This window comes from Ceratotherium simum, chromosome Y (genome assembly GCF_057802395.1).
Source record: "Ceratotherium simum simum isolate JZ-2026a chromosome Y, ASM5780239v1, whole genome shotgun sequence".
Classification (NCBI taxonomy): Eukaryota; Metazoa; Chordata; class Mammalia; order Perissodactyla; family Rhinocerotidae; genus Ceratotherium; species Ceratotherium simum.
The window spans coordinates 8,560,577-8,576,349 of record NC_141941.1 but is presented as its reverse complement, the minus strand read 5'-3'; the positions used below and the strand labels follow the sequence as shown (position 1 = coordinate 8,576,349).

The following is a 15,773-nucleotide window of genomic DNA, read 5'->3' as shown; positions in this document are numbered from 1 at the left end:
ACCCCTTTTGAGTTGTCTTAGGGAGTAAAGGTAGGATAGTGCCTGGCACATGGTTGAGTGGTCAGTAAATGACAGCTCTTGCTATTAGATATTCCCTGTGCAGAAAGAAATTTGGGCTATGTATATTTTATTTCATTTAAACTCTCATATTCATAGGATAGTGTCTGCAGATGAACATAATGGTACCTTTTTATTTTGCAGGGTTCTGAAGTCAAGGATCTTGAGATTAATAATGGCAGGGAAATCATCGCTTTTTAAAGTAATCCTCCTTGGAGATGGTGGAGTTGGGAAGAGTTCTCTAATGAACAGATATGTGACTAATAAGTTTGATGCCCAGCTCTTCCATACGATAGGTGTGGAATTTTTAAATAAAGATTTGGAGGTAGATGGACATTTTGTTACCATGCAGATTTGGGACACTGCAGGTCAAGAGCGATTCAGAAGCCTGAGGACGCCATTTTACAGAGGCTCTGACTGTTGCCTGCTTACTTTTAGTGTCGATGATTCTCAGAGCTTCCAGAACTTGAGTAACTGGAAGAAAGAATTCATATATTATGCAGATGTGAAAGAGCCCGAAAGCTTTCCTTTTGTGATTTTGGGGAACAAGATTGACATAAGTGAACGGCAGGTGTCTGCAGAAGAAGCCCAAGCCTGGTGCAGGGACAACGGCGACTATCCTTACTTTGAAACAAGTGCAAAAGATTCCACGAATGTCGCAGCGGCCTTTGAGGAAGCGGTACGAAGAGTGCTTGCTACCGAGGATAGGTCAGATCACTTGATTCACACAGACACGGTCAGTCTACACCGAAAGCCCAAGCCTAGCTCATCTTGCTGTTGATCATGAGAGAGGTCACCCATGTGTTCTGACCAACTCACACATATACACAGATAAACACAGGGTGGAGAGGAGAAGCAGTGTTTGCAGCAATGGATCCTGTACTCATAACATTAAACTAAACCATGTTGCTGCTTCGTTAACGGGTGGGAGAAGGGACACATCCACTCACGAAGAATATATTTACTCAAGAGTGGCACCTTACATTTATAATTTGTAATAGTTGTCTAATAATATGTCTTTAATTTAGATATGTAAGCCACAGAGCTAATATGTAAGATGACTGAGACTAAATATAATTTAAAAAACCGGATATTCTTGAAGTTATACCTGGGTTTCTTTGCCTCTGGGAAAATGAAAAACGACTTTTTATACGTATATTTTTGTGTAATTAGCGTTCCCTTCTTGGTTCAGGAAAAACATTTCCTAAAGCAATGTTAAATATTAAAGATTAAAATCAAATGAATTGTAGTATGTTGTTCCTTGACTTGGATTACTTCTTTCTTCTATTTAAAATTACTTAACGATTCATATTTCAATTCTAAATATTGGTAGAATTAATCTCACTGGTAATTACTTGTCATTTTTGTACAACATAGCCTCCCCCAGTTCTAAATATAGAAGCTAACTTTATTGCTTTTGGAGGAAATACAAAGAAGGCTCATTCTTTCTGTGAGAATACATGAAATCATTTTTTACTAACATGTTTATTTCTTCTCTAGCATGGAACATTGTTTAGTAATTTACATTCAAGGAGATTTGTCATTTTTGGAGGACTTGCTGCAATCACCATATTTAACAAAGCAAATTACAGTCGTTTGTTGGTAAAGCTCATGTGCTATGCCTTTGAGGATGATCCTACGCTGAGCAGAGACATCTGAATTATGTATTAGTATGGGTAGGGATCCTTAATTGTGGACCGTTGTGGTTATCAAAGGACATTTTGGGAGGAGAGACTGGTCATGCAGGAAGGGTTGATTTTGATAAACTAGATTCTTATCTTCTCTCCCTGTCTCCACCATTATAATGGTGCCTTTGTAAAAGATTATCATCACAGTAACCTAACCTTTTGAAAATCTAAGTTGCTAACATGTTGAACAAATTCGCCGTAAGGAAAGATCTTAAATTTGGGAAAATTAAATCCCTTCATATTGTCACATTACAGAGAGTTGTAGTTGTCACTGTTTATTTTGTCAGTTTACTAGTCAATTTCCCTCCAAAATTTTAATCCTGTATCCAAAAACAAAACGTAATAGAAACCCATTGTTAACAAAGTGGTGTACATTATATGCTGTTCCTTTTTTTTCCCTTAGGGGAAAGCATTTTTTCCATCTCAGGTGTACTCATTGTTTTGCGACTTAACCTTTTCTCAATATATCTGCATGTATTTATTTGCATTATAATAGACCAACTTCATTCATTTTGTTAGCTGTATTGATGTCTTACAATTTCTTTAAACTTTTATTTATTAATAGACATTTGGATTTAAAATATTAATTGAGATGACAAATTTCAAAAGATAAATACTAAGCTAACATTTTTACAGTGGCAGTTCCCCCACCGTAGTCAACAATGGGTATTATGAGTAAATTTTTTTTAGTTAATTTTATAAATAGGTAATATATCTATATTGTTAAATACAAAAGGTTCAAGGGACAAATATCTCTACCACACCATGTTGTTCCTGTTCCTGGAGGAAGTCGTGTATTACTTTCTCGGCTATCCATTAGTATGTAAGGAAAGTATGTATGTGTGCATAGATACTATGTATATTTTTCATATTTGTAGAGACTTAATGAATATCTTAGTGATTTTTATTTTAAAATCTTTCTAATAAAGCTCTTTAGTATTTAAATATTCAGGGATCAGATTGTTGGCTTTTAAAAGGGCTAGATTTGGGCAGCAAAAATTGATCAGGGCAACAAATTTTTGTGTATGTAAAGAAAGCTCAAAGGAAAAGTAATCCAGCTTTATGCTGTGTCTTAAATGGATATGGCGACCATAGGCCAATTTATCAAACATGGTACTGAAATGTAAGAATAGGAGGAGAAACAAAATGATACTGAATAGTTTCAGCCTTCAAAAAAACTGGAACTAATTTGGAAAAGCTCTTCAACCAGCAACAAAAAGTAGCTGAAAATCTGATGATTATTTCGTTGGAAGAAAGTCAAGGTGCTTTGATTGGTGGCTATTAACTGTATAAAGATGAGAAATAAGTAAATAATAATTGAGGAGAAGTGGGGAAGAAAACAGGTAGTGACTGTGGCAGCAGCAATGGTGGAAGCGGCTACAGAGGGGAAAAGTGGAAGGGAAGAACTGTCAATGGTGCTCCCAGTGTTTCAGTGCTGTTGTCTGGTACACAGTGTCTGGCCCTCTCTGTAATAACGGTTGTGTGCACTTCCATGTTGTCTAAAAATGTAAAGCCTTTGAGACAGAATTTGATTTTACGAAATGGACAAAATACTAAATTTGGAGAATGCACAAATGTACATTTCACAACTGGAACAAATACAATATGCTGTATGGAAGATGGAAGATCAACAATAAAATCAATTACTTATTCTAATCCTTACCCTTAGTATTTTGTCATTTTCTTCACCCTTGTGAAAAATTCCCTAGCTGAAGTTTAAATATCCTAAATGTACTTTGTCTTAAAATCTTGCCTTATACATCTCTACAAAAACTTAAGTTTTCATTTTAATATTATGACACCCACCATGACGTAAGTTCTTCACAGTATCAGTGTCTCGTAGGGCTATAAAGTATTAAGTATAAAAATGGATCAGTGATTATATCCAGTGAGCAGTGGTGTCTGTACAATCAGTGGTTTCTGAGAAGTTAACACTGGATTATCAGCCAGGAACTGTTGAAGTGATAGAAAAGTTGAAGTTGATAGAAAGTTGATAGAAAGTTGAAGTGGCATACCATGAGCAGAACAGAAATTGAAAAATATGGACACCAAATGAGACATCTTAGAAAATGTTTTTGTCTATGGAAAGTGGACAAACTCACGTTTGTACCTTTTATTTGGTTCACTGTTTGAGAGCTAATGTGGATTACAGATTCAGTGTCCATATACATTTCCTTAACTGAGCCAGTATAAAAGAAGGTCCCTGTATTCCTGAGGCTCAGTTTGCTGCTGATTTTCTTAAAACTGATTTCATCCCCATTCCTCTGTTCAGAAATCTTCAGGAATATCACTTAAAGATAAAAACTTTGCCGGAATTTGACAGTCTTTAGCCTTCCTAATTATAGCCCCAGCTTTTCTCCTTACACCAAGTCCCAGTTCAGTCCTACCAGCTGTCAGTCATATCCTTGTGCCCCATGTTTCATTTCTCCACACCTTCATGCCTGGAATGCTTTCCCAGTGCTGCCCACCTCTAAGGTCTCAATTATTTCTCTCATCATTGCTGGACTTTCCTTCTGCACTCTTTCCAGGACAGTCATACATGAAATTTGAATTATACTGATATACTTACAGTGCTTATGTTACTTGTTCTCATCTCACCCTCACAAGCCTGGAGAAGATCTTTGCTGTTTGCAGCAAACTGCAGCTGTGCCAGGACCTGAACATAAGTCTTCCCACCCCTACAGCCTCCTGCTATTAGCACCAGGCTACTGCTTCTGACTGACTTCCATTAACAGCCCTCTGAATTGGGGAACTTATGGAGGGTATGGTAATCTATATATAATAAATATATGTTTGGATCTTTCCAATTAACATCATTGAAGTTGCTCTTACATTTCTAAATAACTAACTTTTTTTCCACTCTGTAAGCTCTGGCATCTGGTTTGGGTAATGTCCACTCTTTATGTGGGTTAAGATATATTAGTTTGCAAACTGAATAGGGCAACGAGAACTAAATTTGTGTTGGTAGCGGGGATGGGCACTTAAAAATTACTTATAAGAATCACAATCTTGGACAGTCAATTTAAGAAATCAGATAAATGTGAAAATTTTGTTAGCATCATCACATAAATATTAGATCTTAATAAATAGAAGCTTAGAATTCCTTGTACTAATGTTATTAGAAATAGAACAAAACTTTTCAAATACTCATAATTACTGTGAAGAATATCTGGCTATATTACTTGCTTTTCAATAGACAATTATTTTACAAGACCACATAAACAAGAGATCACTTTCCCTGCCCTATTCAGTTTGCTAGTATTTTGTTGAGGATTTTGAATCTGTATTCATAAGGGATATTGCTCTTTGTTTTCATGTCTTGTGTCTTTGTGTGGCTTTGATATCAGATTAATGATGCATTGTATGGGTTAGGAAGTGTTCCCTCCTTTCTGTGTTTTGAAAGATTTTTGAAGAATTGGTGTTAAGTCTTCTTTAAATGTCTGGAAGAATTCACTGGTGAAGCATCTGGTCCTGGACTCTTCTTTGAGAATAAACTTCTGCAATAAAACAAGAAAAGGGACTAAGAAGTATACAGATTATTTTATTTGACAATAAACTTCTGACTTTCCTAATCAGCTAGCTTTATGTTGATTTAACAATCCAAACACAAATGTCAAAGAAGAGTATATAAATCGTTTTATACATTCTTGGCTTCTATTTGCTAAAATTTTTTGAGGATTTTTGCTTCTATGTTTATATGAGATGGTGATCTGTAGTTTTCTTTTCTTGTCATGACTGGTTTTGGTGTTAGGGTAATGCTGGCCTCGTAAGATGTTAAGAAGTATCCTTTCTGCTGCTGTTCTCTGAAGAAGATTATAGAGAATTGGTATAATTTCTACCTTAATGTTTGGCAGAATTTGTTGCTGAACTCACCTGGGTCTGATGCTTTCTGTATTGGAAGGTTATTGATCAATTTCTTGAATACATGTAGGCCTATTTAGATTTCTTCTTGTGTGAATTTTGGTTGATTGTGTCTTTCAAGGCATTAGTCCATTCCATCTGTGTTATCAAATTTGTGGGCATAAAGTTGTTCATAGTATTCCTTTGTGATGCTTTAGTGTCCAGGGAATCAGTAGTGATGTTCCCTCATTTGCTTCTGATATGAATAATTTGTATTTTTTCTCTTTTTTTCTAAGATAGTTTGCCTTACAGGCTTCTCAGTGTTATTAATCTTTTCCAAGTTTCACTGATTTTATGAAACTTTTCCTCATGTTTTCAAGTGTCAGTGGTTTCATTGGTTTACTATTGGTTTCCTGTTTTCAGCTTCATTGATTTCTGTTCTAATTCTTATTACATCTTTTCTTCTACTTTGGTTTTAATTTGTTCTTCTTTTTCTAGTTTCATAAGGTGGAAACTTAGATTATTGAATTTAGATCTGTATTTATTTCTGACTTGTGCATTTAATGCTATAAATTTTCTTCTGTGTAATACTTTCATGGTATCTCACAAATTTTTATAAGTTGTGTTTTCATTTTTATTTAGTTCAAAATATTTTTAAATTTGCCTTGAGAGTTAAACTTCTTTACTCATGTGATATTTAGAAGTTTTTTTTAATTTTCATATATTTTGGAATCTTCCAGTTACATTTGTTTATTGATTTCTACTTTAATTCCATTGTGGTCTGAGATCAGACACTGTATAGTTTCTGTTCTCTTAAATGTATTAAGGTGTGTTTTATGGCTTGGAATGTGGTCTCTCTTGGTGAATATTTCATGTGAGGCTGAGGAGAGTTTGTATTCTACTATTGTTAGGTAAAGTAGTCAAGATGTCATTTATATTCAGTTCATTGAAGGTGCTGTGAAGTTCAGCTATTTCTTATTGATTTCCTGCCTGCAGATCTTCCTATTTCTGATAGAGAAGTGTGGAAGTCTCCAACTATTATAGTGGATAAATATATTTCTGGTTGAATTTTTATTAGTTTTTGCCTCTCATGATTCTGTTGTTAGGCAAATTCACGTTAAGGATTGTTATGTCTTTATCATTATGCATGATATCATTATTTAGTGTCCTTCATCCTTGATAAAGATGAAATTCTTATCTTTGTTCCTGTGTAGGTGGTTAGGTGTTTTTTTTCTGGTTTTAGGATTTTTTCTTTATCTTTTATTTTTTGTAGTTTGAAAATAGCACGTGTACACATAGTTGTGTGGTGGTTTTTTTCATTTATTCCATCTGGTGTTCCTTGAACTTCTTGGTTCTGTGGTTTGGTGTCTGACCCTAATTTGGGGGAAATTCTCAGTAATTATTGTGTCAAATATTTCTTCTGTTCCTTTTGTTTTTACTACTTTTGTGTGCTCTTGGATCATTTCCTAAAAGTCAGTCCATTTAGGGTAAAGAACTCTGGGAATATTTTGCTTCATGCATACCCAAAATATAAATCACAGTAAAAGACGTATCTCCATATTCCTTGGACATAATACAAGGCCTCATCAGGAGACTCCTTATTCCCTTTGGAATTCCAGACATTACTGATAGTGACAAAGGCACTCTTCATTTCTCAGTATACAAATGCTGGACTTTTGAACAAGGCACTCAAAGGAATTTTCACTTCCCCTGTTGGCCCCGAACAGCTGGTATAATTAAGGCACATAACGGAATTCTTAAAGAACACCTATATAAGTTACAGTGTCAATTGGGCCCCATCCTCCCCACTGAACCCCACCTTACTAAGATTTACTGTTGCCACAGTCTTTGATTAATGTAAATTCACACCCTCTGGAGACACATACACTCTACACCAATATCATACAGTTCGCTCAGTTGTCTTTACTGGCCATAAAAGAGGACACTTCTAACATTCATGTTTTTGGTGGTCACCTTGCCTTGTGGCCCTCTACAGGTATCTACTTTGCTTTCTGGGGAGGCACTTCTCAGTCATAATCGAGGCTTAAAAACATCAAGGAGTCAGTTGTGTTAAAAGGCTAAAAATTTTAAGATGCAGTATGAAATGTTGCCTTGATATCTGAAGAACACTGAGCAAGCCTCAAATAGCCTAATTTTAGGTTCCTCTCCTTGCTGTCTTCCTTCAGATAAGGGCCCCCAGCTAAACAACCATCTTTATTGAAGGGACTAAGCACATTATCTGCTTATCGCTGAGTGGTGAGTTTTAGTTCTCTGCTAGCCAAATTATCTAGACAAGGCAGTTAAATCCTCTCATAAGAACCATGGAGCACCCCATCCTCTTCACACTGCAAAGACTACCTTCACAACCCCTATTTCCTGAGTGCAGCTCTCATGTATAGAGCCACTGTCAAATGTGGTGTGCTCTCTCGAGCTCTATGGTAATTGAAAAACTGCTGTTGATGTCATCTGTCTAGTGTTAGGTGTTGCTGTTTAGATACATCCATAATCATAGCGCAGGAATCTCTATCAATGGGTGAACAGGAAGTGACTAAAATACAAGTTCTGAAGATAGGGAAGGAATTATAACCAAATACAGAAGCAGAAAAACAAGAGTTTGCCTTAAAAAGGATGAAGGAAGGAGGAGATAGGTGAAGAGTTGGGAAAATGTGATGTGGAAAAGAGGACAATTGCAGTTATTCATATAAGGGTGACTTGTAATTGTTCTCAGTAAGGTAAAAGGCAAAGAGCAGTACTAGGAGTGAGTTGGGGCTTGAAATTTATGAAAATGGAACAGCAGCTTGAAGATCAACAGAGTCATATAAGAATCAAGCAGAGTCTTCTTGAATCTTGGCAGAGCCCTCTGCAAACTAGTCCTGCATTCATAGAAGGTTCTTCAGAAGTTTAGTTTCTGTTATATTAGGTATTGATCAAAAACCAATTGGAAAACAGAAGGAAGAAAAAGTATAGGAACAGCACAGGAAAGAATGAAAGCAGAGAGAAAAAAGGCAGAAGAAACAACAAGAAGCTTTAAAAAGACAGCTAGAGAACTTTGAAGAGAACTAGAAAACTGGGTCAAGAAAGTGTAATAAATATGACTTAATTCTTTGCATCGATTTTTTCATACACATTCAGTACCTTGATTTCACGAAGGTGAGTCATTAGCATGTCGCATTGTCATAGGAGTGGTGGTGAGTGGGTAACTTTTAAAAACCTGCTGTAGGCTTCTCTATCCTTATCTTTTTTTCAGAGCAGTGAGAAAGGCTGAATATAACACTGTAAGAGTTTCATAGAAAAGTGTAGTTTTGCATACATTCTCATCTGATCCTTAATTCTGTAAATGATGTGGACTATGCTTTCACCTCATAAATGGAGTTTAAAGAAGAGACTCCCAAAGTCAGCCAGCTGGGACTAGAAGAACCCAGGGTTGATGACTGCGACTCCATGGTTGCTTCCAGTCTCACATTGCCTTCACCCTTCTAGTTCTCTTTTTGCATTCTGTATCCTGATTCTGGTCTTAGGCAGTTGGATTACTCTGGCCACTTAACATGCAGTCTATTTTTTTTTTTTTTTTTTTTTCCATACAGTCATTTGAATTTTTGTTTTTTATTTTTTATTTTTTTATTTTTATTTTTTTTATAAATTTTTTGTTTATTCCAGTAACATTGGTTTATAACATTGTAAAAATTTCAGGTGTACATCATTATACTTCTATTTCAGCATAGATTACATCATGTTCACCACCAAAAGACTAATTACAACCCCTCACCACACGTGTACCGAATTATCCCTTTCACTCTCCTCCCTCCCCCCTTCCCTTCTGGTAGCCACCAATCCAATCTCTGTCCCTATGTGTTTGTTTATTGTTGTTATTATCTACTACTTAATGAAGGAAATCATACGGTATTTGACCTTCTCCCTCTGACTTATTTCACTTTGCATTATACCCTCAATGTCCATCCATGTTGTCACAATGCCTGGATTTCATCGTTTCTTATGGCTGAGTAGTATTCCATTGTGTATATATACCACATCTTCTTTATCCATTCGTCCCTTGATGGGCACTTAGGTTGCTTCCAAGTCTTGGCTATTGTGAATAACGCTGCAATGAACACAGGGGTGCATGTACCTTTGCAAATTGGTGTTTTCAAGTTCTTTGGATAAATACCCAACAGTGGAATAGCTGGATCATATGGTAGTTCTATCCTTGATTTTTTGAGGAATCTCCATACTGTTTTCCATAGTGGCTGCACCAGTTTGCACTCCCACCAGCAGTGTATGAGAGTTCCCTTCTCTCCACATCCTCTCCAACACATGTTGTTTCCTGTCTTGTTAATTATAGCCATTCTGACGGGCGTGAGGTGATATCTCATTGTAGTTTTGATTTGCATTTCCCTGATAGTGATTTTGAACATCTTTTCACGAGTCTGTTGGCCATCTGTATATCTTCTTTGGAGAAATGTCTGTTCAGGTCTTTTGCCCATTTTTTAATTGGGTTGGTAGTTATTTTGTTGTTGAGATGCATGAGTTCTTTATATATTTTGGAGATTAAGCCCTTATCAGATGTATGGTTTGCAAATATCTTCTCCCAATTGTTAGGTTGTCTTTTCGTTTTGTTGATGGTTTCCTTTGCTGTGCAGAAGCTTTTTAGTTTGATGTAGTCCCATTTGTTTATTTTTTCTATTGTTTCTCTTGCCCGGTCAGATGTGGTGTTTGAAAAGACGTTGCTAAGACCGATGTGGAAGAGCATACTGCCTATGTTTTCTTCTAGAAGTTTCATGGTTTCAGGTCTTACATTCAAGTCTTTAATCCATTTGGAATTAATTTTTGTGCATGGTGTAAGGTAAGGGTCTACTTTCATTTTTTTGCATGTGGCTATCCAGTTTTCCCAACACCATTTGTTGAAGAGACTTTCTTTTCCCCATTGTATGTTCTTGGCTCCTTTGTCAAAGATTAGCTGTCCATAGATGTGTGGGTTTATTTCTGGGCTTTCGATTCTATTCCATTGATCTGTGTGTCTGTTTTTGTGCCAGTACCATGCTGTTTTGGTGACTATAGCTTTGTAGTATATTTTGAAATCAGGGAGTGTGATACCTCCAGCTTTGTTCTTTTTTCTCAGGATTCCTTTAGCTATTCGGGGTCTTTTGTTGTTCCATATAAATTTTAGGATTCTTTGTTCTATTTCTGTGAAAAATGTTGTTGGAACTTTGATAGGGATTGCATTGAATCTACAGATGGCTTTAGGAAGTATGGAAATCTTAACTATGTTAATTCTTCCAATCCAAGAGCATGGAATATCTTTCCATTTCTTTGTGTCTTCTTCAATTTCTTTCAGAAATGTTTTATAGTTTTCGGTGTTAAGATCTTTCACCTCTTTGGTTAAGTTTATTCCTGGGTATTTTATTCTTTTTGTTGCAATTGTAAATGGGATTGTATTCTTAATTTCTCTTTCTGCTACTTCGTTGTTAGTGTACAGAAATGCAACTGATTTTTGTATGTTGATTTTGTATCCTGCAACTTTACCATATTCGTTTATTACTTCTAAAAGTTTTGCAGTGGATTCTTTAGGGTTTTCTATATATAAAATCATGTCATCTGCAAATAGTTACAGTTAAACTTCTTCCTTTCCAATTTGGATCCCTTTTATTTCTTTCTCTTTACTGATTGCTCTGGCTAGGCCTTCCAGTACTATGTTAAATAGGAGTGGTGACAGTGGGCATCCTTGTCTGGTTCCTGTTCTTAGAGGGATAGCTTTCAGTTTTTCACCATTGAGGATGATATTAGCTGTGGGTTTCTCATATATGGTCTTTATTATGTTGAGGTACTTTCCTTCTATACCCATTTTATTCAGAGTTTTTATCATAAATGGATGCTGTATCTTGTCAAATGCTTTCTCTGCATCTATTGAGATGATCATGTGATTTTTATTCTTCATTTTATTAATGTGGTGTATTACATTGATTGATTTGCGAATGTTAAACCATCCCTGCATACCTGGAATAAATCCCACTTGATCATGGTGTATAATCTTTTTAACGTATTGTTGTATGTGATTTGCTATTATTTTGTTGAGGATTTTCGCATCGATGTTCATCAGTGATATTGGCCTGTAATTTTCTTTTTTTGTGTTGTCTTTGTCTGGTTTTGGTATCAGGGTAATGTCAGCTTCGTAGAATGAGTTAGGGAGCTTCCCCCCCTCCTCAATTTTTTGGAAGAGTTTGAGAAGGATAGGTATTAAGTCTTCTTTGAATGTTTGGTAGAATTCACCAGGGAAGCCGTCTGGTCCTGGACTTTTATTTTTGGGGAGGTTTTTGATTACTGTTTCGATCTCCTTACTGGTGATTGGTCTATTCAAATTCTCTACTTCTTGATCCAGCTTTGGAAGGTTGTATGAGTCTAAGAATTTATCCATTTCTTCCAGATTGTCGAATTGGCTGGCATATAGCTTTTCATAGTATTCTCTTATAATCTTTTGTATTTCTGAGGTGTCTGTTGTAATTTCTCATCTTTCATTTCTGATTTTACTTATTTGTGCCTTCTCTCTTTTTTTCTTGGTGAGTCTAGCTAAAGGTTTTGTTGATCTTTTCAAAGAACCAGCTCTTGGCTTTATTAATTTTTTCTATTGTTTTTTTGGTCTCTATTTCATTTATTTCTGCTCTGATTTTTATTATTTCCCTTCTTCTACTGATTTTGGGCTTTGTTTGTTCTTCCTTTTCCAGTTCCTTTAGGTGCATTGTTAGATTGTTTATTTGACATTTTTCTTGTTTGTTGAGATAGGCTTGTATCGCTATAAACTTCCCTCTTAGAACCGCTTTTGCTGTATCCCATAAATTCTGGCATGTCGTATTTTCATTTTCATTTGTCTGCAGGTATTTTTTGATTTCTTCTTTGATTTCTTTGTTGACCCAGTCGTTGTTCAGTAGCATTTTGTTTAATCTCCATGTATTTGTGGCTTTTCTGATTTTTTTCCTATAGTTGATTTCTAGTTTCATACTGTTGTTGTCAGAAAAGATGCTTGGTATTATTTCAATCTTCTTAAATTTATGGAGACTTGTTTTGTGGCCTAATATGTGATCATTCCTGGAGAATGTTCCATGTGCATTTGAAAAGAACGTGTATTCTTTGGTTTTTGGATGGAATGCTCTGTATATATCTACTAGGTCCATCTGTTCTAGTGTGTCATTTAACGCCAATGTTTCCTTATTGATCTTCTGTTTGGATGATCTATCCGTTGGTGTAAGTGGAGTGTTCAAGTCCCCTAGTATTATTGTGTTACTGTTTATTTCTGTTTTTATGTCTGTTAATAATTGCTTTATATATTTAGGTGCACCTACATTGGGTGCGTAGATATTTACAAGTGTTATATCCTCTTGTTGGATTGTTCCCTTGATCATTATGTAATGCCCTTCTTTGTCTCTTTTTACAGTTTTTGTTTTAAAGTCTATTTTGTCTGATATGAGTACTGCTACCCCAGCTTTCTTTTCATTGCCATTTGTGTGGAGTATCTTTTTCCATCCCTTCACTTTCAGTTTGTGAGTGTCTTTAGGTCTGAACTGTGTCTCTTGTATGCAGCATATATATGGGTCTTGTTTTTTTATCCAGTCAGCCACCCTATGCCTTTTAATTGGGGCATTTAGTCCATATACGTTTAAAGTAGCTATTGGTAAGTATGTACTTACTGCCTTTTTGTAACTTTTTTTTTTTTTTTTCCTCAGTGTTTTAGTAGTCCTTCTCTGTTCCTTACTTCTTCTATACAGAATTGATGGTCACTTTAGTTTCACCTCTGTCTGAAAGCTGTACTCTTTAACTCCCCTCCTCCCTCCTTTTATGTTTTTGATATCATATCTAACCTCTTTTTTGTGCATTTGTATCCATTACGTTCTAATCATGGAAATAGATAATTTTTCCTATTTGTGGTCTTCTCTTTTCCCTTTAAATCAGTCCCTTTAACATTTCTTGTAGCACTGGTTTCTTGGTGACAAACTCCTTTAATTTTTGCTTATCTGGGAAAATTTTGATCTCTCCTTCCATTTTGAACGATAACCTTGCTGGGTAGAGTATTCTTGGCTGTAAGTTTTTTTCTTTTAGCACTTTAAATATATCGTGCCATTCTCTTCTAGCCTGTAAGGTTTCTGCTGAGAAGTCAGCTGATAGCCTTATGGGGTTTCCTTTGTATGTAACTTGACATTCTCTTGCGTCTTTTAGGATTCTCTCTTTATCTTTAATTCTGAACATTTTGATTATGATGTGTCTTGGTGTGGGCCTCTTTGGGTTTATCTTGTTTGGGGCTCTCTGTGCTTCCTGTACCTGGATGTCTGTTTCCTTCCTTAGGTTAGGGAAGTTTTCATCTATTATTTCTTGAAATAGATTCTCTGCCCCCTTGTCTCGCTCTTCCCCTTCCGGGACACCTATAACACGGATGTTAGTGTGCTTGATGTTGTCCCAGAGGTCCCTTAGACTGTCCTCACTCTTTTTAATTCTTTTCTCTTTTACCTGTTCACCTTGGGTAATTTCTTCTAGGCTTTCTTCCAGCTCACCAATCCGTTCTTCTGTATCCTCTACTCTGCTTTTGAGTCCCTCTAATGAATTTTTCATTTCCAGTATTGTATTCTTCATTTCTGATTGGTTCTTTTTTATATCTTCCATTTCTTTGTTGACATTCTCACTGAGTTCATCTATTCTTCTCCCCACATCAGTGAACATCCTTAACACTCTTAGTTTGCACTCTCTGTCAGGTAGGTTGCTCATTTCTGTTTCATTTAGTTCCTTTTCTGGGGTTTTGTCCTGTTCCCTTACTTGGAATGTATTCTTTTGCCTCCTCATTTTGCCTCTTTCCCTGTGCTTGTGTCTACGTATTAGGTAGGTCAGCTACGTCTCCTGCTCTTGGATAGGTGACCTTATGTAAATGATGCCTTAGGAGGTTTCCAGTGTGCTTCCCTCAGTTCTCAATGTTCCAGGGGTGACCCCTATGTGGCCTACATGTGTCCTTCTATTGTGGCCTGTTAGCTCTCCCTATAGGCGCCCAGGGAGGCTGAGTTATGCTCCTGGCCAGCTGTTGTAATGCTCAGCTGTTTGTAGTTGTTGTGGGCCCTTCAGTCTCTTTATCAGGTGTGGGGAGCCCCAGCACAGTTGGCTGTAAGTTCTAATACCACATTTGTGTTGCAGTATTTCTTTTAACTGAGTAGGCCCCCAGCGTGGCAGGTTGTTAGGCTCAGGGCCTTACAATTGCTGTAAGGTCTCTTGTCAGCTCTCTGAGGATTGCAGGTGGGTAGGGCTGGCCTCAGGCACAGGAGCACCCAATTGTTTCAGGCTTTGGAAGGTGGGACAAACCTCCTATGTGGGTCTTTGAGAAGCACAAGTCTTCTGCAGCTGACAAGCCTTGTTGCCCACAGGTCCACAGACACAGTCAACACAGTCCTGCCCCGTGTGAGAGCCCCGAGCTCCCCAAGAGGACCCAGTCTCTCCATGGCGGGAACCCCACACACATCCGCCACCACCCCACAGTCTCCACCCGCTCCTTATGCACACCCTGCCGCACTCAAGTCGGCTCAGTTGCCAGGCTGCAGAGAATCCAGTCACCAATCTATGCAGGCCCACACGTTGCCTGAGGGCTTGTTGTTGGGTGGGGCCAGTCTCTAGGGTGGGCTGCCTGCCCTGGCTGAGCTGCATTAAATCGGTGCTCTAGCGGGTGGAGCAGTCCCTGTCTAGCAGGCCTCAGGGAGAACTCCAATGGCGTCTGTGTCAGCACGCTCACACCAGGCCACAACAATGGCCGCCGCCAATGTCCCAGTCCCTGGAGAGGTCTCACCCCTCACCAAGATGCACTCAGGGCCTATTAGGTGAGTCTCTTTTCACCCCAGCCCTGTGCACCTTTCTTTCTGGTGATTTTAGGATGCTTTCTGGAACAGGTGAGTTTGTGCGCGGGCCCTTTAAGAGCCAGTTTTAGTTTCTTTGTGAACCGGGTTTCCTGGGGGTGCTTCCCAATGCTTTAGTAGCAGGCAAAGTCGGATATAATGCCGCTGGTGTCGATTGTGCTGGGTCCACAAAATGCCCACAGCAGGGGCGCTCCCCAGCTCAGGACCCCGCGCCTCCAGGTAGGGTGCGTACCTGTGAGCTGCTCCCGGCAGCTGTGAAGCTGGCGGCTTGTGAAGGCGGCGTTTTTCCTCTCCAGAAGGGAGTCTCTGCCTCTTC

General features: G+C 37.7%; 1 protein-coding gene across 1 annotated transcript; it reads left to right on the top strand.

Annotated features, from left to right (window-relative positions):
- The first annotated feature begins 200 nt into the window (after positions 1 to 200).
- On the top strand, positions 201 to 951 carry LOC147911640 (ras-related protein Rab-9A-like). Its single transcript, XM_087427923.1, has one exon. The coding sequence runs from the start codon at positions 233 to 235 to the stop codon at positions 836 to 838; it is 606 nt and encodes a 201-aa protein (XP_087284049.1). The 5' UTR covers positions 201 to 232; the 3' UTR covers positions 839 to 951.
- The last annotated feature ends 14,822 nt before the right edge of the window (positions 952 to 15,773 follow it).